Below are 26,151 nucleotides of genomic sequence, written 5' to 3' on the forward strand. Positions count from 1 at the left end.
TAAATTTATTAATACAATGATTTTTAATATATTTCAACATGATCCTTTAAAGTTTAATATATTCTCTGTTCTATATGATTATTTTTTGTAGATGTCGAGTTTTTTAGAGAACAACTGGAAAAATATCACAGACAGCACAAAGATGCAGTAGCTCTGAGACCTACCAGAAATGTAGGATTGCTGCTCATTGATACAAAGCTACTAAAGGAAAAATTGATTCCATCACCTTTGCGATGCTTGGAGGTAACTATGAACTAGGAAAAAAATCTTAATTATAGTCTCTATAATTATTTTATAATTTTTGTACTGCAGACACGCTCTTTATTTTGTAGTAGTGCAAATATTTAAAATTAACATAATCTACTGGGTAGCCTTAATTTCTAAGAAAAGTCCCATATTCTTTCTGTCCCAAACATAATCAGCCTTCAGTTGTGGGAAGGGTGGGGACTTGCAGGCTTCAGACTAGTCTCTTATTCCTATTCCATTTTGCTTTGTTGGAACATTTCAAGGCTTCCTGCAAAAGAGACACCACTATAGCAACACAGTGTTCTAGTGGGAACACTAGTTGATTTAGGACACTGAGATCAAGTTTAGGACATTATTTCCTGCTCTCAAACTGTCTCTAAAGATCTGATTACATTTTGGTGAGTGGTAGAGCTGAGGAAATTTGTCTTGATCCTGCAATAACTTTCATGTCTTCCTTCGGACCCAGAGTATACCTATAATATTCTAATACCCCCAGTGAGGCAATGGTATAAAGCAGGGATTGGCAAACTACAGCCCTACAGAGTGAGTCTGCCACCTGTTTTGTACTTACAACCATGACAATTTGCTTTTGTATTACCTATGGTTGCTTTCTCATTCCAAGGGCAGAGTTGAGTAATTGTGACAGACACCATGTCCTGCAAATCAAAAATATTTACTATCTGGTCCTTACAGAAAACCTCTGCTGATCTCTAATGTAGATGACAGAAGACAGAGCCAATATTGCTGATTTAGCAATCAACTAGAATTTATTTGAAATATTTAATAAAATGAAAATATTTAATAATATTTAAATAGTTATTATTCACATTTTCTTTTTCTTTCCTAGGTGCTAAATTATATGCTTCCTCGTCAAAGCAAGAAAAAAGTGGATGCCATTATCTCTGAGGCACAAGATGCAGAGTATAAACTTGAATTTGTTCCAACTACCACCATAGAATATGTTAACAGCTTAGTATTTCTTGATGAAATTCAGGAAAGGGTGAGTTGATTTTCATATAATTCAGTATTCCTGACTTTGTGGTAGATACAGAAGACAAATAAAGAGAAATTGAGGGACTGAAGGTCAATAAACAGTTGTTAAAATATTAGAAACACTTTCAGACAGTGTAAGTGAATGTCCTGTATCACAGCAATAACAGGAGCTAACATTGATGAAACTCTTACTACTAGTCAGGAATTGTACTAAAATTTTTATATATGTTACATTTTTAATCCTCACAAAACTTAAGCATATATAGTTTTCATTCTCATTTTGCAGATGAGGAAACAGGGACTGTAAAAGATTATATTGCCCAAGATCATAAAACTTGTGGTAGATCATAAAACTTGTAGAATTTAAATTTCTGTCTCTAACTGCAAAACCAATGCTCTCAACCACAATTTATTGCGGTTCTTTTTTTTTTCTTTTAAAGATTCTTTCTTTCTTTCTTTCTTTCTTTCTTTCTTTCTTTCTTTCTTTCTTTCTGATAGACATAGAGAGAGAGAGAGAGGCAGAGACACAGGAGGAGGGAGAAGCAGGCTCTAAGCTGGGAGCCCGATGCGGGACTTGATCCCGGGACTCCAGGATCACACCCTGGGCCAAAGGCAGGTGCCAAGCCGCTGAGCCACCTAGGATCCCCTTTATTGCGGTTCTTATTTGTGATCAGTGATCATGGAATTGTAATGGAAGTCTTGACCCTTAACCCATATCTGCATAATAGATAGGATCCTCACCATTAGGAAAAGAAACCCATATCAACTAGCTTAAATGTAGTGGAGGCAGTTGGGAGAGAACAGTAGACATGGAGCCTCAAGTGACACAGGTGACAGGGTCAATACTCATGCTCTCTCTCTCTCTCTCTGATACACACACACACACACACACACACACACACATACTCTTTTGTCTCCCTTATTTCCTTCTCTTAGAAACTTGGTTTCCTCCCCTCAGTGTCTTCTTCCCTGTGGCAGGCAACCTAGCATTTAATTTCAATTGTCAATTTTTCATAAGCTTTATTCATACTAATTGGCATTTGAAATAGAGGTAAGTTGGGATCCCTGCGTGGCGCAGCGGTTTGGCGCCTGCCTTTGGCCCAGGGCGCGATCCTGGAGACCCGGGATCGAATCCCACATCGGGCTCCCGGTGCATGGAGCCTGCTTCTCCCTCTGCCTGTGTCTCTGCCTCTCTCTCTCTCTCTGTGTGACTATCATAAATAAATACAAAAAAAAAAATTAAAAAAAAAAAAGAAATAGAGGTAAGTTATTCTCTTAAATAACTGGAAACTGAAGATGTATCACAAATAAAAAATACAAACTGAGTAAAATAAGTCATTAACCACTGGGTAGTCTGTTCTATAGTATTAACAGAATTAACAGTAAAGGCTATTTCATGTGCCTATAAAAGCAACCATTTTTGACATTTATTTTTTTATTGAAGTAGAGTTAACACACAATGTTACGTTAGTTTCTGATGTATAACCTAGTGATTCACTAACTTAAATGTAACAATCTGGTTTCCCATTTCAAGAAATGGCACCTTCACTAAAGGGCAGATGATTGTGGTTTTCCCTCAGGTTTCTGTATACATTATCCCAGGAGTCTAGAGATGCCAAGTGTCTATTATTATGTGTAGTCATTAAGGCACTTTGGACAAATAACTAAAGCTCACTTGAGCTAGCTTAGGCCAAATAGGTACCTTATTTAAGGATCCGGTAGTTTTTCAAGGAACCCCACCCCTTCATCAAAAAGGTAAGTAGGCTTAGGAACTTACCAGAGCCAGGAATGACAAGGCTGTGGGAAACCCAGGTAGTTTTTCCTCTCCATCATCCTTTGTGCATCTCCCTGAAGATCTACTCTACTCCTCCCTCTAAAGACAGTCTGCTTCTGCTGCTTCATTCCACAGCAGCAAATATGACCAGCAGCAGCTCTCAAGTTACATGCTGCAAGCTAACCAACCACCAAGAGAGAGATGCTGTCTCTCCCAATGTTAATTCTAAATGTCTCATGAATGCATTCAGCCTCTCTACCCCATGCTATTATATAAACTGTGACAGGAAGGTAGGATCACGTTGCAGAGAGTAGATTGCTCTTACCCTATAGTTGCAGAACAGGAGAGTTGATTGCTTTGCAGAAGACCCAGAGTGTATCCCATCTCCATGAGGTTGTCTGTGAATTTCTGAGTGTTGTGCTGGGGAAGCAGTTTCCCTTAGGGAGATGTTCTCCACACAGCTTTTCTTTGGAACCTCATCTGTTCATTCAGACAATGTAGTGAACCCCCACTTGCAGGATGCAAGGGTTACAATAATGAGTAAACCTGCCTGCAAGGAGCTCAGAGTCCATAATGAAAGCAGACAACTATTATCTAATATATTTATAGGTATAAGATACTGTGGTAGGACTGCAGGATGTGGGGAGGTTGTGGTCATTCTTGGCTATGAATAACAGAAAGCTCTGTGGAAGATGGGGTATTCAAGCTATGTCCTAAAATATATCTATTCAGGTAGGATTCAGGGAGAGGGGAATCTGTGTGCAAATGCCTGAGGCAGAATGACAAGAGTAGGATATGGCAGTTGGCATGCTGTGGAGAAAGGGTGTTTGGCAGAGAGAGCTAATGAACTGTGGCTAAAGCAGTATTTTCAAGGATAGGAGAGAAGGAATGAATTCTAGTTAGTTAAGTTAGTAGAACTGAAAGGACTAAGCGGGCAACTGAATTTGGGAACAAGAGAAGTCTAAGATTACTCTTGGATCTCTTTCTATAGTGAGCAGGGTGACAGTGGTATCATTAACCAGTAGAAGTGGGCCAGGCCATGTAATCATTATCCAACCAGGCCAATTTTGAGAGTGACAGAGGCACTATTAATCACTGTGTCAGGATAATAAATGTAAACCAAGATTCCCTCAGAGAAACATGGACCTAGGCTCACTCCAAGTACAGGAAACAGGAAAATGAACAGATCTTCATGTACAGATACTTAGTACTTAGTTCTATTTATTACTTGTCGAAGATGTTAAGATGTTCAACTTTGGGTTGAAAGGTACAAAACTCACATAGTTAGCTTAGAAAGATGAGATTATTCTAGTGTTGCAGGGTTATCTTCTGGAATCCAAAGGCATGCATAGAGTCTAGACTTTAAAGAGGACAGAATCTAGGGATTAGATCATCGTAGTTTTAAAAAAAGGAAGGGAAGCTATTTTTCCATCTCTCATCTCTGCTCCTCTCTAGAACACTGGTTCTGAAAGGGTGGGCCTGGACTGGCAACATCCATATCACCAGGGGACTCCAGAAATGTATATTCTTGGGTTCCACCCCAGATCTTCTGAATCAGAAACTCCAGGGAGGGGCTCAAGGGGCTCAACAATCTGTGTTTTCACAAGTTTTCCGAGGTTGATTGTAGTTTCAAAGCTAAAGATTGAAAATCATTTCTCTAAAAGCTTCTCTGCAGTTCTCTTCTCATGTCAAGGATGTGCTTTGTTTCCACATGGAAGGAAATGGCCTCTGCCAATACCTAAGCCTAACTCTTCCCATATTCAGAGAGAAAGCAGACTGAGCCAGATTCCTCAGGTCCCAATTTTGCGCTGTTGGTTCAGCTTGTGACCAGGGGTTTGGGTCAAGTTGTGTGAACATGGCTGTTCCCTCTACAGCCATGTGGTAGAGTGAAAGGAGATTTCCCCCAAAACTAGAGAATCTCTCCCCGGAAAATTAGGAAGGGCACTGTCCACTGAAAGTAGGACATCAAAATGAAGATGTTCAATAGTCAGTTGAAGATAGTAAAAATATAGTAGGGAACATGCAGCCAGAACCATGACCTGTGCATACTTCAGGGGCGGCTCTGGGACAACCCCTGTTCAGTACACATGCCTAGAAGGTCAGATATTGCAACTGAGCATCCTCACCATACACGTTGTCTCTGAAAACCAAATATTGGCACTGTTTAATGCTACTAGAGAACAAAAGAGAGAGAAGAGAATAATAAACATTTACCATAGTACTGACTGTGCTCAGCTCTGAACAACTTACCTCCTGGGCCTGATTACCTGCACTATAGCAACAAATATTTTTATCACCTGGCAAGCTTCAGTCAGTATGATCCTACTGTTAAGCTCACTCATCTTGTGCTGGTTATGAATGTGTGATGTTCACAGTGCACAGCAGCTGTCTCCTATTAGATAAAACTGAGGGGGAATAATAGGACTCTTGATATATTAACAAGCAACCAATGTTTCTATTTAGATTGAAAGCCTTGAAGATGAAGGGAATACAGTGATTCAAATGTACAAGCTCATTGAACAGTATCAAGTTCCCACACCTCCTGAAGACTTTGCTGTTTTTGCTACTATGAAGCCATCCATTGTTGCAGTTCGGAATGCCATTGATAAATCTGTGGGTGACAGAGAAACAAGGATTAAGCAGTTTTCTCAGCATTTGGGTAGAGATCTTGAAGACCTAACCAATGAAGTGAATGAAGTAAAGCTATTGGCACAGGTAAGCTAAGACAAGATTAAAAAAAAAAAAAATCTGTGTAAAATTAAACAATTATATTTTAATTAAGCTATTTCTGGATCATAGTTCATTTTAATCTGATTTAACTTCTATTTTTGTGGTTTCATTCTAATCAATTAACAATGTCTTTGAGCTGCTATTTAAAACTGAACATTTTTCTGAACCCCTAAGTATTTGTGCTTATATCATATCTAGCCACTTATTCTTTATCTTCTCTCTTCCTACCTCTCAGAAATCAAAGGGCTTCCTATTTTCATGAATGTAAATGGGAATTTCTCTTATATCATGTCCTCTTCCTTCTCTTCCCTATTACATGCACCTCTCCTTGCCTGAAGTCATGTTGGTTGAAGAAGTGGAGGAAATGAAAGTAGATGAGGGAAAATTTATTAGGTACTAGTTAAAAATAATGTTGTCCCCAAGACACTTATTTATTTCTGTACTTTTTACAATATACATCTATTGTTTTAAATTTTTAAAAAAGCAACCATTTTAACATTTCCTAGAAATCAGAGTGAAAAGAAAATTAGAAAAATATTTTTGAAAATGTTTATAAATCCATTTCATTTAATGGTCCACATCAAATAGTAAGAATGACTAATCAAAAATTATCTTAATTTTACAGGATCCACAGATTTTGGATATTAGTGCTGATCAAGATAAAATAAAGCTCATGTTAAGTGATCTGCAGGTAGTTCTAGATGATCTTCAAAAACGTGCATTTCAGTATAAATCCTATCAGAAGAATTTTAAGGTAAAGACAGCTCTGCACATCTGTGTTTAAAATATATGCATAGAAATGGCATTGATAAACAACCACCCTCAACAGTGTGGCTATAACATTCAATATTTGGACACCTATTGTCATTTTGCCAGAATGGTCTAAAATACCAATATGACGTGTTCTCTGCCTTTGAAGTGTTTAAAGATTAGTATACATGAGACACAAAATATCTTTCCTAATAAAAAATAATAATGAATTATATAGATGAACCTTCAGACCAGGGGCTGCAATCTCTATGTAAAAATATGTATGTGGATTTTTATTTTTTTATTTTTTTTAAAGATTTTATTTATTTATTCATAGGCACAGAGAGAGAGGGGCAGAGACACAGACAGAGGGAGAAGCAGGCTCTATGCAGGGAGCCCGATGTGGGACTCAATCCCAGGTCTCCAGGATCACACCCCAGGCTGCAGGCGGCACCAAACCGCTGTGCCACCGGGGCTGCCCTGTATGTGGATTTTTAAATGTGGTCAATTAAAGCCCAACTAGTCTTCCTTAAGTAATACTCAAACTTCTTTTACATTCTTGTGTGTGTTATGATTCCATGAATATTGCCGATTTTCCCTGGTCTGATGTGCCAATTTGATGAAAGAAGAGAATTTGGCTAAGCCAGGGAATAGATAGATAGATAGATAGATAGATAGATAGATAGATAGATAAAGAGAAATGAATAAGAGCTTTAAGTGCTCTGAATAATTATTAGAGACCAAAAAAGAAAGAATAGTAGAAAAGAAGAGATTCCTAAGCTCAGAACCAGGGAACCACCAGCAATGAGAGAGGTGTTATTAGTCCCTCCAACAGTCTTGGAGGAGTGCTTGGACCTAACACGGGAATGTACCTATCTATTCTGGCCACAAGTGGATGGCCAGAAAGTGATCTAAGGAGCTATCCACTCTAGAGCCCAGGGGGAATCTGCAAAATAATAACTGTGACACTAGACACTCACTGGCATAGTATCTGAGATTTGTGTGTTGGAGAACTAGGGTTCAAAGTTGTTCCTGGGTTGAGTTAACTGACCTACAAGATTGGATAGTATACAGTAAGAAGTGAAGTATTAAGGAAACATTGCTTGATAAAAAGTTGTAACTAACAGGTGTTCTGACCTCTTGGGTCAGAAAGGAAAACCTGAAATAAAAGTATGTCCCCTTCTTTCCATGCTCTGTATCCATACTTGATTAATTCTTAATATTAATTAGCCTTAATATTATTAATCTTAATCAGTCAATACTTGATTAATTCTTCTTTCATGATCAACTCAAGTCTACCCCTCCTGCTGCTGCTCTCAGGCCTAGGAGCTTACTTCTAATTCCTAATGACGACTAGGCTATATCCCTAATGTCAGAGCAATGCTGACCTCATAAGATGAATTTGGAATTATTCCCACCTCTTTGATTTTTTTGGAAAAGTTTGAGAAAAACTGGCATTAATTCTTCTTTAAATCATTTGGTAGAATTCACCAGTAAAGCCATCTGCTCCTGGAGCTGTCTACTTTTGGACTTTTCTGTGTTGGGAGGTTTTGATTATTGGTTCAATCTCCTTATTCCTTATTGGTCTGTTTAGATTGTCTATTTTTTCCTGATCAGTCTTGGTAGGTATTATATTAATAAGAATTTATCCATTTCTTTTAAGTGATGCAATTTAATTGTCGGCATGTAATTATTCATAGTAGTCTATTATAATCCTTTGTATTTCTGTGGTATCTGGTATAATGTTTCCTCTGATTTTATTTAAGTCTTCTCTTTTTTTCTTCATCTAGCTAAATGTTTATCTATTTTATTTATCTTTTTTGAAAGAAAAATTCTAGCTCTTAATTTTATTGATCTTTTCTATTTTTCTGGTCTCTATTTCATTTATTTCCACTCTGATTTTTATTTCCTTCTTCTGCTAATTTTGAGATGTTTATTCTTTTTCAACTTCCTTGATGTGTAAAATTGTTTGAGATCTTTCTATTTTTTAAATATATGCATTTATCAGTATAAAATTCCCTCCCAGAACTGCTTTTACAGCATCCTATAAGTTTTGGTGTGCTGTATTTTCATTGTTTCAAGGTTTTTTTTAATTTCCCCTCTAACCCAGTGGTTGTTTAAGAGCGTATTGTTTAGTTTCCACATGCTTGTAAATTTTCCAGCTCTCCTCTTGTTGATTTCTAGTTTCATACCATTCTGACTGAAAAAGTGACTTGGTAGGATTTTAATCTTAAATTTGTTAAAACTTGTTTTGTAGCCTATCATATGATCTGTCCTGGAGAATGTTCTGCATGCACTTGGAAAGAATGTGTATTCAGCTGCTGTTGGATGGAATGTTCAAAGTCCTAGCTTACCACAGGGTTCATGATTTCTGTGCAAACAACCTCCCTGGGGGTTTGTTCACTTCTAAGCTTTGGCAGTTTTAAAACACTTCTATGAAAACAGCTTCTTCAGATTTTCTTGCAGTCTTTCTCTCTACAGGGTTTATATACAGCTCACAGGGTTACAAAGAGATAAGAAACCAGGCTGTTCTTTCTACTTTAAATCTCCCCATCCCCTCCACCAGCTACTATACAGACATCTCCCTCTTCTGTTCATCTTGGTATACATGCCCCAAAGGAAATGAGTACCTCTGAAAACTCATCTGTTTTCCTAAAAGGCCAGGCATATATGATCTAACTTGAAGAAGAATGCCTATGGCACTCATGATATTTATGTCTTTACTGAACATTTAGGTTCTAAAGAAGTGTAAAGAGTTATATTTTGTCACTCAAATGGAAATTTGAATATACATAGGGTTTATGATTTATTTTTTTCATTTGTTTCTATCTCTCCCTTTCTTTCCCCACTTAGGACCCACCCATATTCTGCTAAGTAATCACTGCATCAAAAATTACTAATAGGAAAATAATATACGATCTTTATATCTGAAAACTAAATAATGAATTTTGCTTATTATATTTTTAAAGGTAGAAGTATCAAAGTTTGAAGCTCTGGAAGAAGTTAGTGCTGAATTGAAGCTCAAACAATTGCTCTGGGATTCTTTATCAGAGTGGGATCAACTCCAACAAGAATGGTTAAAGGTAAAATAAAACAAAATAAAAAGCCTCTCAATCCTGAAATAATTTTTTATTAATTAAACTTAATATCATAATAATATGAATTATGATTTTTAACAACCTGAAGTAGTCCTACTTCAGTACAATATGCAATGTTATAATTTTATGGGAATTGTTAACAGCTTTCCAGTGAAGTGTGTAAAGGTCTTTCTGTCACTCTATACCACAGACTACAGACTGTGGAGCAGACTACATTATTATAAGGCGGACTTCTTGGGTCCTCCATTTAAGAAGGCTAAATGAAGAAAGCATCAAAAGACCTCACTGGATGATGTTTAACAGCTTTGTGCCTTCTGAACAGTCTTGTCATGATATACTATACCCAAGTGTTCTTGAAGATCGTAGGATTTTATTTGTGATCTCCACACCTTGTATTTCTGTTAACTTAGGTTTCTGTTCTGTTTTGAAGAAAAAAGAGAAAAAAGGAAGCAATTTCATTGACTGTAATAGAATGGAATAGAAATAGAATAGAATCAAAGTAATGAGGGATCCCTGGGTAGCGCAGCGGTTTGGCGCCTGCCTTTGGCCCAGGGCGCAATCCTGGAGACCCGGGATCGAGTCCCACGTCGGGCTCCCAGTGCGTGGGGCCTGCTTCTCCCTCTGCCTGTGTCTCTGCCTCTGTGTGTGTGTGTGTGTGTGTGTGTGTGTGTGTGTGTGACTATCATAAACAAATAAAAAAATTAAAAAAAAAAAGAATCAAAGTAATGAGATCTAGGATCTTTCCTTAAGAGCTCAACAGTAAATTACCTTAATTAGGGGGCCAACTTCCAATCATAGCCATAGATTTTGGCTTCTAGGATCTACCCATATATTCAAACCTTGATGAGGGTCAGCCTTCTAGAAGGCAGGCTAGATGATCATCTCTTCTGTCAAGTGTGATATGATCATGTTAGAAATGCCATTAACAAAAAAAAAAGAAATGCCATTAACTTCACAAATATTGTTTTACACTTGCTCACTCAGCCTATTCATGCTGATACCTGTAATCAGAAGTCACGTGTCTGGTTTAAACACCAGTAACACAGAAAATGTTTCCCAGATAATGTTCTAAGTGTTGGGCATACCAGTAGAGACCAAAAACAACACAGTTCAAACCCTCATAGAACTTACCTTTTGATGAGGAAAAGAGAAAACAAATATATGGTATAATATCAAGTAATTTTAAGTGCTCTTGTATAACTCCTTTGTCACTTATCTTAGAAATAGGAAATGCTCCTGAGGTATAAAGAAAAAGCTTAGAGAGCTCTCTGATTACCACCATAGTTTAGAAGAGAAGCTTCCAAAAATGGGATGATTTCATCATAGGAAACATACAGAAAGATGCATTAGAGGACAGAAAGGAAATGTTGAACCTAGAAAGAAAAAATAGAAAAATGAAGGTTTATACGTAGTCACACATAACACATTAGTTTCAGGTGTACCACGTAGCCATTGAATATTTGTATATATTGTGAAATGATCACCACAGTAAGTCTAGTTAACATCCATTGCCATATGTAATTACAAAAACTTTTTTCCTATGATGAGAACTTTTAAGATCTATTCTCTTAGCAACTTTCAAATATGCAATACAGTATAGTCACCATACTATACCTTACACCCCCATGACTTATTTTATAACTAGATGTTTATATCTTCTTACTCCTTCATCCATTTTACCTACCTCCCACCCCTACCTCTAGCAACCACCAGTCTGTTCTCTGTATCTTTCAGTTTCTTTTCATCTCATTTTGTTTTGTTTTAGATTATATATGTAAGTGAGATCATACAGTATTTGTCTTTCTCTGTTTCTATGACTGAGAAATATATTTATAGATACATGTATATATTGGGATACACCTTTAAATAATTTATGTTAAAGGGGTACATAATCAAGTAATAGGAGACTATTGGGTGAGAAAGTTCTGTTAGCAAGAGTAAGAAGTAGCTATTTGTCTCCTTATAAGAGTTGGCTCTCAGAAATAAATTACAGGGATTCCAATACTACATTTGATAATGTGGGAGACAAGAACATGAAAGGAATAAGCAAGTGATGCCTGGTATACTACTAGCAATCTTAATAAGTAAAGCCATTTCCAAAAGTAGAGAGCTGACTTCAATTAAGAATTTAACTACTGTAAAATCTGAGTAAAGGAAAAAAATTTACAATTTCAAGCTTGCCTTTATCATCTATCTTTTTTTTCTTTCTAATTTTTATAGTCCAAATTTGACTGCCTGGACCCAGAATTCCTAAATAGTCAAGTTTCTAAATATGCCAAATTTGTGACTCAATTGGAAAAAGGCTTGCCACCCAACAGTGTAGTTCCCCAGCTAAAACACAAGGTGGAGAAAATGAAAGAAAAGGTAAGTTTGGTAGAAATTATTTCAAAAACTCCAGATCAGCCCATTACTACTCAATGCTAATGAGACTAAAGTCAGGAATCCTTCCCTGTTCACATTAGTCAGTTTTGCAGAGAGAAGAGAAAGAATAGACAAATTCAGTTTTTTGAGGGGCAGACTGCATCCCTGTCTTCAACTGGCCAAACCATGCAATTGAATACCTTGGTTCAAGGGGCATTCAGAGTAAGAGTTTCCCAGAGTAAGAGTTTCCTGAGTGGTAGGGAACTTAGTGCAGAAATTCAGGTTGTAGGGATGCCAAGATACCAATCTGCTCAGCCCTTGGACAACCAGATGAGGCCAGGGCAGCCTTGCCTTTTTATAGTGCACCAAATAAACAGGCCATTTTCCAAATATTCCATGACTTGAAGGTCAGGAAGCCCTGCCATAGATGTGCAAGGATGGCTCTTTGAAACCTATCACTGCTAAACCAGTACTTGAAATGGGAATGAAAAGGGTTATGGCTTTATCCTTGTAGCAATTTTAGATTTTTTTAAAAGATGAGATAAAGGACTAAAAGGCATGGGTAGGAAAAGTAAGCAAAACTTCAGGTACAACAAGAAGCAAAATTTCCCCGAGAAGAACATTTTTTGCAATTCCTCCCTCTTTAGTTTTATAGTATCTAGTCAAAACACTTTCTCAAAGTTTCTTTTGTTAACCTCTTTCTTCCTCATTTGCCCTTAATGTGATTATAAGACTGTAAACAAATTTATATATCATATTCTGTTCCATTTTGCATTCCTTCAGAGTTGTGGTTGATTTAAAAAAAAAAAAAAACTTGCACATAGGGGCGCCTGGGTGGCTCAGTCACTTGGGCATCTGCTTTCCATTCAGGTTATGACCCTGGGAGCCTGGGACCAGGACTCACAGAGGACTTGCTGCTCACTGGGGAGTCTACTTCTCCCTCTGCCTCTCCCCCTGCTCCCGCCTCATATAAATAAATAAAATCTTTTTTTAAAAAAAACTTGCATATAGTAGAAGTCATTTGTTGTGGTATACAGTTCTATGGGTTTTTACAAATGGATAGTGTCATGTATAAAACATAACAGTACTGTACAGAATAGTTTCATCGCCCCAAGTTCCCATATGCTATTCTTTGTAGTCAGCCTCTCCTTCCTTCCAAGCCCCAGGCAACCACTAACCTGCTTCCTGTCCCTAAAGTTCTTCATTTTATATATGATATAAATGGAATAATACAATATGTAGCATTTTGGGTCTAGCAGTGTTCACCTAGAAAAATGCATTTAAAATACATTCAGAAGCCAATCATAGAAAAGCTACATGCTATCATAGATATGAAATGTCTAGAATAGAGAAATCCATAGAGAGAGAATGTAGATTAGTGGTTACAGGGTACTATGGAGTGGGAGAAATGGGTGATGATAGCTAAAGGGTATAGGGTTTCCTTTCAGGGTAATTAGATAGTGATAGTTCTAAAATTAGATAGTGGTAATGGTTTCACATCTCTGTGAATTGTAATATATTTTTAAAAAGATTCTTCCATGTTGTTAGGTGAACCAATAGTTTGTTAATATTTATTGCTGAGTAATATCCCATTATATGGATTATCACCAATTGGTTTTTCCATTCACCTGTTAAAAGACATTTGGCTTGTGACCAGTTTTATAGTGATTATTAAGCTGCTCTCAACAGTCGTATATAACTTTTCAAGTGAACATGAGCTTTTAATTCACTTGAGTAGAAAACTAGGAGTGGGATTACTACTACGTGGCATGGTAAATATATGTTTATAAGAAAGTCACCTGTTTTTCAAAGGACTGTAACATTTTGCCTTCCCACAGGCTATGTGTGAGAATTCTAGTTGTTCCTCATTCTTCCCAGCACTCATTATTATTTGGGAGGTTTTTTGTGTCGTTGGGTTTGGTTTTCATTTCAGTCACTCCAGTAAATGTATAGAATTATCTCATGGCAGTCACATTTGCATTTTTCCAGTGAATAATCAGTGGAGTATCTTATTTTCAATGTCTTTTTTCCATCCTTTTATCTTCTTTCCTGAAATGTCTGCTTGGCTCTTAACCCAATTTTTAATTAGGTTGCTTGTTTTGTTATTATTGTGTTTTAAGTGTTCTTTTTTGTAATCTGGATCCACCCCTTTTTTCAAATATGTAACTTGAAAATATTTTTTTCCAGTCAGTGGCTTGCCTCTTCAATCCCTTACCAGTGGCTTTCAGAGTGCAAATGGTTTTAATTTGAATAAAGTCCAATTTATATTCTTTGCTTTTATGGATTATCTTTTTGTATATATCTAAAAATGTTTTGCCAAACTTAAGGGTCATACAGATTTTCTCCTGTATTTTTCTCTAGAAGTTTTATAGTTCTGCCTTTTTTTACATTAAGGTTTATGATTTATTTTGAGTGATTTTGCATAAAATATGAGGTATGTATCAAGGTGTACATTTTTTACATATGTTTATCACTCAATACAGCACCATTATTGGAAGAGACTATCCTTTCTCCATTGAGCTGCCCTTGCACCTTTGTCAAAAGTCAGAGGACTATATTTTTTAATCTATCTCTGGACTCTATTCTGTTTTGTTGTTCTGTAAGTCTATTCTTTCACCAATACTATACTGTCTTGATAACTATAGCTAGTAAGTCTTGAAATCAAATAGGTTTAAGTCCTCCAAATTCATTCTTCTTTTTCACAATTGTTTTATCTATTCTAATACCTTTACCTTTCCATATAAATCTTAGAATTAGGTTGTTGAAATGTATAAAAAATTGCCGGGAATTTTTGAAGGATTGTGCTGAATATATAGATCAATTTGAAGAGAACTGACTACTTCACCAGACTGAGTTTTCCAATCTGTCACCAGCATAGCCTATCTCTTCATTTAACTAAGTCTTCTTTTATTTTTTTCATTGAAGCTTTGTAGTTTTGATACAAGATTCTGCATGTATTTTGTTTTATAACTACTTTTGATGTTATCCTAAATAATATTTTTTTAATTCTAAATTCCAATTGTTCATTGCTACTATATAGCAGAACCCCATTGAATACTATTGATTTTTGTATATTGATCTTATATCTTGTGATCTTACTAAATTCAGTTTTTAATTTTATGGACTTTTTTGTACATTAAAATGAGTTGGGAAGGGTTCCTTCCTCTTCTGTTTTCTGAAGGAAATAGTATAGAATTAATATTTCTTCTTTAAATGCTTAGTAAAATTCACCAGTGAAGCCATTTCAGCTTGAAGTTTTTTGTTGTTGTTGTTGTTGTTGTTGTTGTTGTTGTTGTTTTTGGAAGGCTCTTGACTACAAATTAAATTTCTTTAGTACATATTGAATTGTTCAGGTAATCTATTTCTTCTTGAGGGGTTTCATAGTGTATTTTTCAAGGTAATGGTCCATTTCATCCAAATTATTAAATTTATAGACACAGAGTTGATCATATTATTTCTTTGTTATCCTTTAAAAGTATGTAGGATTTGGGGCACCTGGGTCAGTCAGTTAAGCTTCTGAACACTTGGTTTCTTGGCTCAAGCCATGATCTCATGGGTCATGGGATGGAGCCCAGCCACGGACTCCACGGAGCGGAGAGTCCATGAAGATTCTCTCCTTCTGCCGCTCCCCCCAATCACACTCTCTCACTCTCTCTCTCTCTCTCTCTCTAAAATAAATAAATTTTTTAAAAAATATGTGGGCTCAGAAGTGATGTCCCCTTTTTCATTGTTGATGTTGGTAATCTGTATCTTTCTGTATAGATTTATCTGTTTGCTTATATTTCTTTTTATTTATTTATTTATTTATTTATTTATTTATTTTTGCTTATGTGTCTTTCTAACTCATCCATCCATCCATTCAGTTGTTTATTTATGTCAATATGAACTCATGGATATTTATTTTATAATTTGGATGATAGTGCAACTTATTTTATTGTTTGCAATTTATTGCTAAATCATTACAACTTTGGTCATTGAAAGCTCTCTCAGATGATTTCTGTGTTCCTTTGATATACCTTATCATTTGGGGTTTTTTTGTATTTTACCTTTACAAATATTATATGCATAATATATTACTACTATTTTTATCTTATATAATCATCTTTCAGGACAATCAAAATAGGAAACAAAATGAAATTTATCTTGCTTTATTCCATTTCCAGTGTTCTTTATTTCTTTCCAGTGTTCTTTATTTCTTTATATGGATGTAAGATTCTGACTCATTGCCTAAAGAACTGTCTTTAATATCTCTTATTGAGTAGGTATGCTAATAATGAATTCCCTAAGTTTTTGTTTTGAGAAAGTTTTTGTCCTTTATTTTGAATGATTATTGTTTTTAAAATTTTTTATTTATTTGAGAGAGAGAGTGCAAGTGAATGAGAGAGAGCACAAGCAGGGGGAGGGGCAGAAGGAGAAGGAGAAACAGATCATGACTTGAGCCAAAGGCAGATGCTTAACCAACTCAGCCATACAGGCGCCCCTTGAATGATAATTTAAATGATAATTTAAACTTCTCATCCGAAGTCATCCTGTTTTGTTTTTTCTTTTAGCAATTTAAAAGTATCCTTGTATTGCTTTCTTGCTTGCATGATTTCTTCCTGCTGTAGTTCTTGTCCCTGTTCTTCTGTAGATAATGTGTATTTTGGGGGGCTGCCTTCAAGATTATCTCTTTTTCTTCATTTTTGTCAGTTTATAATGTGATATGCCCAGGTGTGGTGGTGGTGTTGTTGTTGTTTACAGATTGTATTTATCCTGCTTAGTGTTCTCTGAGTTTCTTGGATTTGTGGTTTGGTGTTTGTCTAATTTGGGGGGGGAAATGTAGCCATTTTTTTTTCTCTTTGAGATTTGTATTGCATATTTTATTTTAAGATTTATTTACTTATTTATGACAGACATAGAGAGAGAGAGAGAGGTAGAGACACAGGCAGAGGGAGAAGCAGGCTCCATGCCAGGAGCGCCATGCGGGACTGGATCCCGGGACTCCAGGATCGCGCCCTGGGCCAAAGGCAGGCTCGAAACTGCTGAGCCACCCAGCGATCCCCTGTATTGCATATTTTAGACCATTTGATATTGTCCTATAGCTTTTGGGTGCTCTGTCCATGGTTTTGGATTTTGGTTTTTGGTTGTTTTGGGTTTTTTTTTTCTACTATTTTTTCTTGTGTGTCAGTGTAGGGAATTTCTACTCCCTTATCTTCCAGTTCACAGATTCCTTGGCTGTGTCAAGGTCATCAAAAGCATTATCTCTCTTGCTGTCTCTTTCCACTCTAACATTTATTTAATTTTTAATTATAGTTTCCATCATTATTCTATTGACATTTCTCATCTGATCTTGTATGTTGTCTACGTTTTCAATTAGAGCTACTAACATATTAGTTACAATCACTTTGAATTCCCTGTTAATTTCAATATTGTGTATCATATCTTAGTCTGGTTCTACTTTTCTTGTCTCATTAATGTATGTTTATCTTAATTTTTTATACAGTTCTTAAATTTTTATTGAAAGCCAGACATCTTGATGTAGTACAATAGATACTGAAGTAAATAATTTTTATGCCTGGAGATGAACATACCTTTCCTCCTACTTGTTTTTTGGCGTGGCATGTTATGTTAAATCTAGTAAGGAATTGGGCTACATTTGAGGTTTAATGTTGCTATGGTTACCTTCAGTATACTACAGCCTTCAAATAATTATTCTTTTGATACCTTGTGTTTATGGTTTGGGCTCATTTGCCAAAGATTTTTTTTCAATTTTTGTTTCTCTCTGGCCTTGGGTCCTCCCTTTATATTGTCCCTGGAGAGAATCTGTCTCTGCAACTAGTCAGTCTATATTCCACTGTTATTTTTATTCAATATTTGTTAGCCCGATGAGAGAAATGAGGGTCATTCTCTTGTGTTCTGACTAAGCCTCTATCTTAGCAAGGCACTATGTTCCTTGTTCTCAGATTGCTTACCTTCACAGGTGTTCCTGCCCCTCCTCTAGTAGTAGTAATGAGCTTAGATATTTTTCTTTCCTTCTCCCACAAGTAGAACTTTTATTTTCCCAGCCTATTTCCCCAGTATATACAGAAATCTACAATGGGTTATCTATCACAATGCCTTGAAATGACAGTATTTGTTGTTCATTTCCGTGACATTAAGTCTTTTGTTCTCTAGGGAAACTAGGAAAAATGGGCTGATTAGTTTTACAATCCTGACTGCTATGTCCCTCTCCAAGCCAGCTCATAAGGTTCACTTTCTTAGGATACTCCCCAATCTTCCCTGTGAACACCTCTATATTTGTAGCCCCAGGGACTTCACACTCTCATGCTACCCTATGCTCACTCCTTAGCAATTTATTTTTAAAATTTAGCTGAATTTTCCTACTAGCTTAAATAGTAACCCAAAGCATCTGTCCTAGGTAAGCAAATTCTCAAGTCCTATTTTTTTTACTTTGGAGAAATTCAGATACCAGTCTTTCCCCAAATTTTGAGTTAGTTGGTTGCCCTGCAACCTCAATTTTTTTGATGGACAGAGTACTCTTTTTTTGTAAAAGTACAAGTGGTGTTCTTTCCAGTTCTCTACATTCCTAAATTGAAACAGAAATCTTGAGCTATGTTTTTAAGATAGGAGAGGTGGGGAGGGGGAGGGGGTTACTGGGTGATGAACATTAAGGAGGGCACTTGATATTATAGGCATTGAGTGTTATATGCAACTGATGAATCACTAAATTCTACCCCTGAAACTAATAATACACTATATGTTAAATAAAATAAATAAACAAATATTTAAAAAGAAATAAACTTGTATATCTATGGTCAAAAAAAAAAAAGATAAAAAGCATGGTGTCTTTAAGAATGTTTGCTTTCCAGCTTCCAGTTATCATTGACTTGAGGAACCCAACTTTGAAGCCAAGACATTGGGCAGCTATTGAACAAACAGTTGATGCCTCCTTAGTGGACCTTGAAATTCCATTAACCTTGGAGAAGCTCTCCGAGTTGCATGTTTTTGACTTTGGTCAAGAAATCCAGGACATTTCTGGACAAGCTTCTGGAGAAGCTGCCTTGGAAACAATTCTTAAAAAGGTAAACCTGAAAAATGTGTTCTGAAGATCAGGGAATGTAAAGGTTTTCATATTCAGTGTGAAGATCACCAACTTTTGATTCATCTAGATGGGTTTTCAGCATTGCAGCTCTCACCCTCTTGTTATCAGTCATCCTTCTGTTGTTTCCTTTCATTTATTATCATTATTATTATCAGTAGCAGTTTTATCATTATCTTCTTTCTACTTAGCTTACAGCCCACTTTGATGACAACAAAGTTTGAAATTTGCATAGTTCTATAAAAAACCACATTCTAAGGAAAATCTTTTATACCAAAATACACCATCTTTCAAACTACCAGATAGAACTAACAGTGTGAAATGTTACAAGACATTAAAGATGGGTAGCCCAGGTGGCTCAGCAGTTTAGCGCCGCCTTCAGCCCAAGGTGTGATCCTGGAGACCAGGGATCAAGTCCCACGTCAGGCTCCCTGCAAGGAGCCTGCTTCTCCCTCTGCCTGTGACTCTGCCTCTCTCTCTCTCTCTGTCTCTCATGAATAAATAAATAAAATCTTTTTAAAAAGACATTAAAGAAACTTCCCTACTTAAGCTACTTACTTCCTTACCTTAAAAATACACACATAGCTACAAATCACTTGTGTAAAAAGAAATATTTTCCTTATTTTTAAAACATAAAGTGGTAAGAGATCCACATTAACATATCAAATTATTCATATGTATGAATGCTCATCAATAAAATTTAGCATATCTGTATCATTTAATCAAGAAGATAATTTTAAGAATTTTAAAGGCAGGAAAGAGGAGAATGGGATAATTATGTAGTTTTCACTTATTTTATTCTATATGCATTTGTTGAGTAAACACAAATGAATTTAGGTATTCTAAAACTTGAATTATTTCTAAGGTGGAAGATTCTTGGAAAACAACTGAATTCGTCATTCTCCCTCATCGTGACTCCAAAGATGTGTTTATCCTGGGCGGCACTGATGACATACAGGTAGGTTACTGGGTTATTGAAAACCCATGGGAGGGGATCCCTGGGTGGCTCAGCAGTTTAGGACCTGCCTATGGCCCAGAGTGGGATCCTGGAATCCTGGGATTGAGTCCCACATCGGGCTCCCTGCTTGGAGCCTGCTTCTCCCTCTGCCTATGTCTCTGCCTCTCTCTCTCTCTGTCTCTCTCTCTCTCTCTGTCTCTCATGAATAAATAAATAAAATCTTTTTTAAAAAATGAAAAGAAAAGAAAACCCATGGGAAATATTGGTCAGACCTACTCCTGAATCTCCTATGGGAAATTATGGTGAAGGAATGAAATATAAGAGTTAGTAAATAAGAAAAAATCTAATTAGAAAGGTAAAATATGAATATGAATAATTGACAGGGATGCTAATACATAAAGTATTTAGCAAAGCTATATATATATAAATATATATATTAATATTATAATCCTATAGCTAACAGTTGAAGAATTTTGAAAAACAAGAGGGGATCCCTGGGTGGCTCAGCGGTTTAGCACCTGCCTTTGGCCCAGGGTGCAATCCTGGAGTACCAGGATTGAGTCCCGCATTGGGCTCTCGGCATGGAGCCTGCTTCTCCCTCTGCCTGTGTCTCTGCCTCTCTCTCTCTCTCTCTCTCTATGTCTATCATAAATAAGTAAATAAATCTAAAAAGAATTTTGAAAAACAAGAGATAATTTATGGCTGAAGTGATCACAGAATCCTTGCTAGACCAGCAAAGACATGCTGGACCTTAAAGAGTAAATGAGATTTGACATATATAGATGAGAATGAAGAGCATTTCAAACCATTTAAATGAGGCAGAGAAACACGAGCAAGCATTTCAGATTGATAGCACACTAAAAAACTAAGTTCACTTGAATTTTTTAAGATTAGGAGTAGATGGCCATGCTCTAAGAACAACAAAAGAAAATAAATCTGGGGTGCCTGGGTGGCTCAGTTGGTTAAGCATCTGCCTTTGGTGAACCAAAGGTCATGATACTGAGGTCTTGGAATTGATCCCTACATGGGGCTCCCTACGCAGAGGGAGCCTACTTCTCCCTCTCCCTCTGCTCTTCCTCCCTGCTCATGCTCTCTCTCTAATAAATAAAATCTGAAAGAAAGAAAGAAAGAAAGAAAGAAAGAAAGAGAAAGAAATGAAAGAAAAGAAAAGAAAGAAAGGAAAGAAAGAAATCTAACCTATGTATTTGCAATATTCTTAGTGATTTAAAATTTAAAGACACATTTGTTTACCAAAAAGATCTGTGTCTTCTGGCCTAATTTAAAAAGTAAAGTCCTGGCCCATTTGAATGTACCCACACCAGAAGTAGAGATGACATGGCTTTGCCAGGTGTAGCATGGAAGAGCAAGACCAGATGTCATGCTGGGCAGTAGATGGGAGAGCAAACCCACAATGGAAATCAGGCAGTGTGAGGCCAAGTGATGCTAGGTCATGGGGCTTCGCTCTCAAGAAATTTATAATTTAAATAGAGTGATTAAAATCCTTTAGATTGACATACACATTTTTTAGAATGCATATGTCTGTGAGGGTAGCTGCAGTGTTAGAGAAAAAGTAAAGGAAGAAGGTAGAGGGAAAATGGTTTTTAATTGTTCTGAGCTTGATATGAATGAGTTCAATTTCAGCCTTCAAGATAATTGAGATAAAAGGATGTTTCATTGGATAGAGAAGATACCTAATTTTGCAAGTTTTGAGTACTTTGAGAAATAAAGGCCTACATGACCAAATGGTATAAAGAAGTACCAGATACCTAAAAGTAGGAGGAGAGAGGAGGAGAATATTGAACCAAACAAAAATCATGTGCCATTAATAGTACAGAAACAGCCAAGATTTGGCAATCAAAAGTCTCTTTGTTGACATTTGAAAGAACATCACAGTGGGTTGGGAGCCATCATGAAGTGGATGAGAAAGGGAAGTAGGTAGGTAGGAAGCAGTAGGTGGAACTAAGCTGTTTATTCAAAAAGTTGGCTTTTCAGTGGATTCTTGGAATTAAACATCTGTAATTATCTTTGAGAGCACAAACACATGATGCTGCATGTTTTCTTTTTTAAAGGTCCTTCTTGATGACAGCACCATCAACATTGCAACCATTGCCTCATCACGTTATGTTGGTCCATTGAAAACTCGAGTGGATGACTGGCAGAAACAACTTGCTTTATTTAATCAGACACTGGTGAGTGAAGGCGATTTCAATTCATGCACTCAGAGAATTGGAGAGCCATGGTACCTTAGAAATCATTTCTTTAGTCACTAAAGTATGATGTAGTTTAGAGATAAGATTTAATTGTTGACATTTTGTTATATTCAGAATGTAAGAAAATGCAAATATATAGCACTCTTCTTTATATGATTTTGCTATCTCTCTTGTATTAGATATTATTGCCGTGAAACAAAATACCACAAATTTGGTGAAATGAACAGTCTATATTTATTATTCCTCGGTTTCTGTGGGTCAGGAGTTCATATGTGGCTTAACTGAGTCTCCTAGTTAGGGTCTCACAAAAGTTCAATCAAGATGTGGGGCAGGGCTTGGTTCTCATCAGAGGTTCAACTCAAGGAGGATCCACTTTCAAGCTCACTCAGGTTGTTGGCAAAAATTATTTCCTCACAATTTTGGGACTAAGGGCTTCAGTTTCTTGCTGGCTGTCAGCTGGAGGTCATCTTCAGCTCCTATATGTTGCCCACATTTCTTTGTTTATTTATAAATCTATAGTTTTATCAAGACAAAACTCATCAGCATGGGATGAAGTTTACATTTAAACAAAATTTTCACAGAAACCTAACAATGCCTGAAAAGATATTATAATGGAGTTCTAGAAGTAGATCTAGATGAAGTGAAGCACTGATAGGTATCATGATTCAAGATAGCATTTTGAGTATTAATTAATTATTAAGATAAAAAAATTTTTTGTTCTGTGTTTTAAAAGTGACCACTATCCCATTATGAAAGTTTAATCTTCTCCTGAGACCAGAGCTTTTGAAATCAGTCAGCTCTTGAAATGAGTCAATGAACTTGTGCTGTCAGTGACTGAACCCTGTCACCAATGTCTGAAACCATTCAGTTAAAAAAACAGAGAGGCTCCAAGAGTTTTTCCTCCTTAGAACATGAGCCCTTGCCTTTCCCTACTCTCATCCCCCCTGTACCATTTTCTTCCTCTCCCTAAGTACCTCAGTCAGTTGATGTTATAACTTCATAACTGGAAAAGAAAGAGTCTTCTTGTCAATGAGAAGAATTAGTATCTGTAATAACAGTCTTCCTGTGCATACAATCCAGTGACTTTCCCTCCTCAGCCAATTTCCATCCCAAAATGCAGCTTTGGTAACTTATTAACTGGCTTTAACCTTGCTGGCACAACATTAAGCTCAGGTAGGGAACACTCTGGCTTCTAAGCCTCAATCATTCAAGCTTTTACACCACCTCTCACAGTGCCACAACAATCTCATATTTATTGGAAAAACATGCAATGTTGCTTGAAGTCTGCTTGGTGCCCTTCCTTGTGGTACACCTTTCCTTTTTATTTTATTCTACCTCAGACTATCCCATAGTAGAACAAAGAACCCACTTACACTGACTTTACTTTGTTCCCAGCCTATCTCTTTCTTAGACGTCAGATTTTTAGCTTGATTTAATTATGTTTAGATTTCTAAATATTCTAATATGAAAGGTTATCTGGGAAATAATAAAGGCACTAAGTAGGAAAAGATAATTTGTGCCAACCTTGTGTCATAGAGATCATTTTCAGGAATCTACCCTCTTTGATGAACATCTTATAATCTGACCCTGTCCAGCCTCCTCTACTGATGAGTGGAGGGACTACAGATGAAGAGAGGGACTACAGAGCAAAGTAATGTTTTCATAGAGGGTTCTTTTAAAAAGTGCCAAATAGGACTTTCCAAAGAATTAACTGTCTGGAGTGGTTGTGACATCAGTTCTCAGGCATAACCCCTAAATCCAGAATGAGAAAAGAGAAATTTTCACAGATGTTGGGCCTACACATGCAATGGCAGGAGGTAGAGAAGACAATGAGAATTACCATTCTGACAGTGCATTTCTGGTTTCTTCGATAATAGTGACTATCTCTAAGGGGAGAGGCAGTGGCTGATTTTCTTCTTCCTCCAGGCCTCTGTACCTACTGCATGTTCTGTCACAAGCAAATTTTACTTCTCTGATTGAAGAAAATGAATCATATTTCTTTTCTAAAAAGAGAGAGAGAAGAATATAGAGATAACTGGGGGGGGGGATGGTAGACTCCTTATAATTCTGCCTAGTATAACATGGGTTGAAATTAGGCTGCAGGGAGTCTTGGACCTTTTAAGGAGGTTTCATCTCAAAGAATCTGTGAGGGGATCCCTGGGTGGCGCAGCGGTTTGGCGCCTGCCTTTGGCCCAGGGCGCGATCCTGGAGACCCGGGATAGAGTCCCACGTCGGGCTCCCGGTGCATGGAGCCTGCTTCTCCCTCTGCCTGTGTCTCTGCCTCTCTCTCTATCTCTCTGTGACTATCATAAATAAATAAAAATTAAAAAAAAAAATCTTTAAAAAAAAAAAAAAAAACAAAGAATCTGTGAGAAGTCCCCAAAATGAAAAAGATATAGTGAGTCCCCATGTAATTATTTTTAATGTGACTATGTTTTCAGTTCAGGATTAAAAATTTGGTAATGCCTCTATTTTTCTCCTAGGAAGAGTGGCTGAACTGCCAAAGAAATTGGCTATACCTAGAAAGTATTTTTAATGCTCCAGATATTCAGAGGCAATTGCCTGCCGAAGCTAAGATGTTCCTTCAAGTGGATAAGTCATGGAAAGAAATCATGAGGAAGGTGAACCGGTTGCCTAATGCTCTTCGAGCAGCTACTCAACCAGGTATAAAACAAAAATTTAAAAAAACAAACCAAAAGACTTTACAACCATCTAAAATGATTAGCACCTGTAAGATCCTGACAATATGTGGTACACTCAATCCTTGATTCTTGTCATCATTGATGACCAGGAATATTTGTAGCATATCTGACACTCTTCCTGAGCAATGTGAATTGAACACTGTTGTTGAGGTTGTTGTTAATTATTATCATTGTTATTATTACCTGTCAGCTGAGTTCATAGTTTTGGCACCCAAGAATCTGATTCTTTTTGCTGCTTTTATAATTCAGTTCCTGCCACAGAGAATCAGTGATGCTTGCATGACACAATTTGACTGCAAGACATATATTCACATCCAGGTGACCTAGTCTGCTAAAGCTCTCACAGACTTGTAACCATAAAAATGTTCACATTTTATCTTTCATTAATTCATGAAAAACATTTTAAAATATTACCACAAATTATGATTCTAATCTCAAGGTTGAAATGTGTTTTAATAAGTTCTGTTTCTAGGGATATGGAATCAATGCTTTGGTGCATACATATACATGGTTATTGAACTTTATCAAAGCCTCAGCAAGCTTGCTTGTTGTTCTGCAACATATGACCTTTCCTGGTGAATACCTCCAGATAGCTTCCCTGTCAAGCAGAAGCAGCCTGATGGGCTATGCTCTTTGCCCAAAGAGTCTTACGTAAAAACAGAAACAGAAAGGAAAAACTATATGGTGTGAACAGAATTGAAAACTTTTAAACTTTGGGCCTCGGAAGGTCACCCACATTCCTTGACTCCTAGCCATCTTCCAGCCAGCAACTGAATCACTTCAGCCTCTGCTTCTGTCCTAACATCTCCTGCTCTGTCTCTGACCCTCTTGCCTCCCTCCTAGAAGAACCCCTGTGATTACATTGGGCATACTAGATAATCCAAGATAGCCTCCCCATCCCATGATCATTGGTCATATCTCCCAACTTCCTTTTTCTATATAAACTAACATATTCTCAGGTTCTGGGGAACAGGACACAGACATCCCTGAGAGTACTTTATTCTGCCTACCACATGCATATTCAAACCTTTTGCTGCAAAAATATTAACATGTATGATTACAGAGTACTGCTGCAGTCTCCACTGGACTTGTTATGTAAAAGCTTTTGAAATTTAAAAAATATATATGATTCTTAAATATATCTGGCCATAGAGATTTCAGAGAAAGAAGTGCGGATCTATATATGTCATTTCAGATGATGATGAAGCTATGAAGGAAAATAGCATAAGGGGCTACAGAACAGCTGGGGGC

At 36.8% G+C, this 26,151-nt stretch overlaps 1 protein-coding gene across 1 annotated transcript in view; it reads left to right on the forward strand.

The window, feature by feature from the left end:
• Positions 1 to 26,151, forward strand: part of DNAH6 (dynein axonemal heavy chain 6) — a 233,817-nt gene that overhangs the window by 54,663 nt on the left and 153,003 nt on the right. Inside the window, exons 13-22 of the mRNA XM_025994437.2 lie at positions 92 to 243; positions 1,094 to 1,246; positions 5,477 to 5,728; positions 6,369 to 6,497; positions 9,463 to 9,576; positions 11,812 to 11,955; positions 18,801 to 19,013; positions 19,896 to 19,988; positions 22,058 to 22,177; positions 24,682 to 24,862. Coding sequence (XP_025850222.2) covers positions 92 to 243; positions 1,094 to 1,246; positions 5,477 to 5,728; positions 6,369 to 6,497; positions 9,463 to 9,576; positions 11,812 to 11,955; positions 18,801 to 19,013; positions 19,896 to 19,988; positions 22,058 to 22,177; positions 24,682 to 24,862 — 1,551 coding nt within the window. The remainder of the gene's footprint in view (positions 1 to 91; positions 244 to 1,093; positions 1,247 to 5,476; positions 5,729 to 6,368; positions 6,498 to 9,462; positions 9,577 to 11,811; positions 11,956 to 18,800; positions 19,014 to 19,895; positions 19,989 to 22,057; positions 22,178 to 24,681; positions 24,863 to 26,151) is intronic.

Source organism: Vulpes vulpes, chromosome 8, assembly GCF_048418805.1.
Source record: "Vulpes vulpes isolate BD-2025 chromosome 8, VulVul3, whole genome shotgun sequence".
NCBI classification, from domain to species: domain Eukaryota; kingdom Metazoa; phylum Chordata; class Mammalia; order Carnivora; family Canidae; genus Vulpes; species Vulpes vulpes.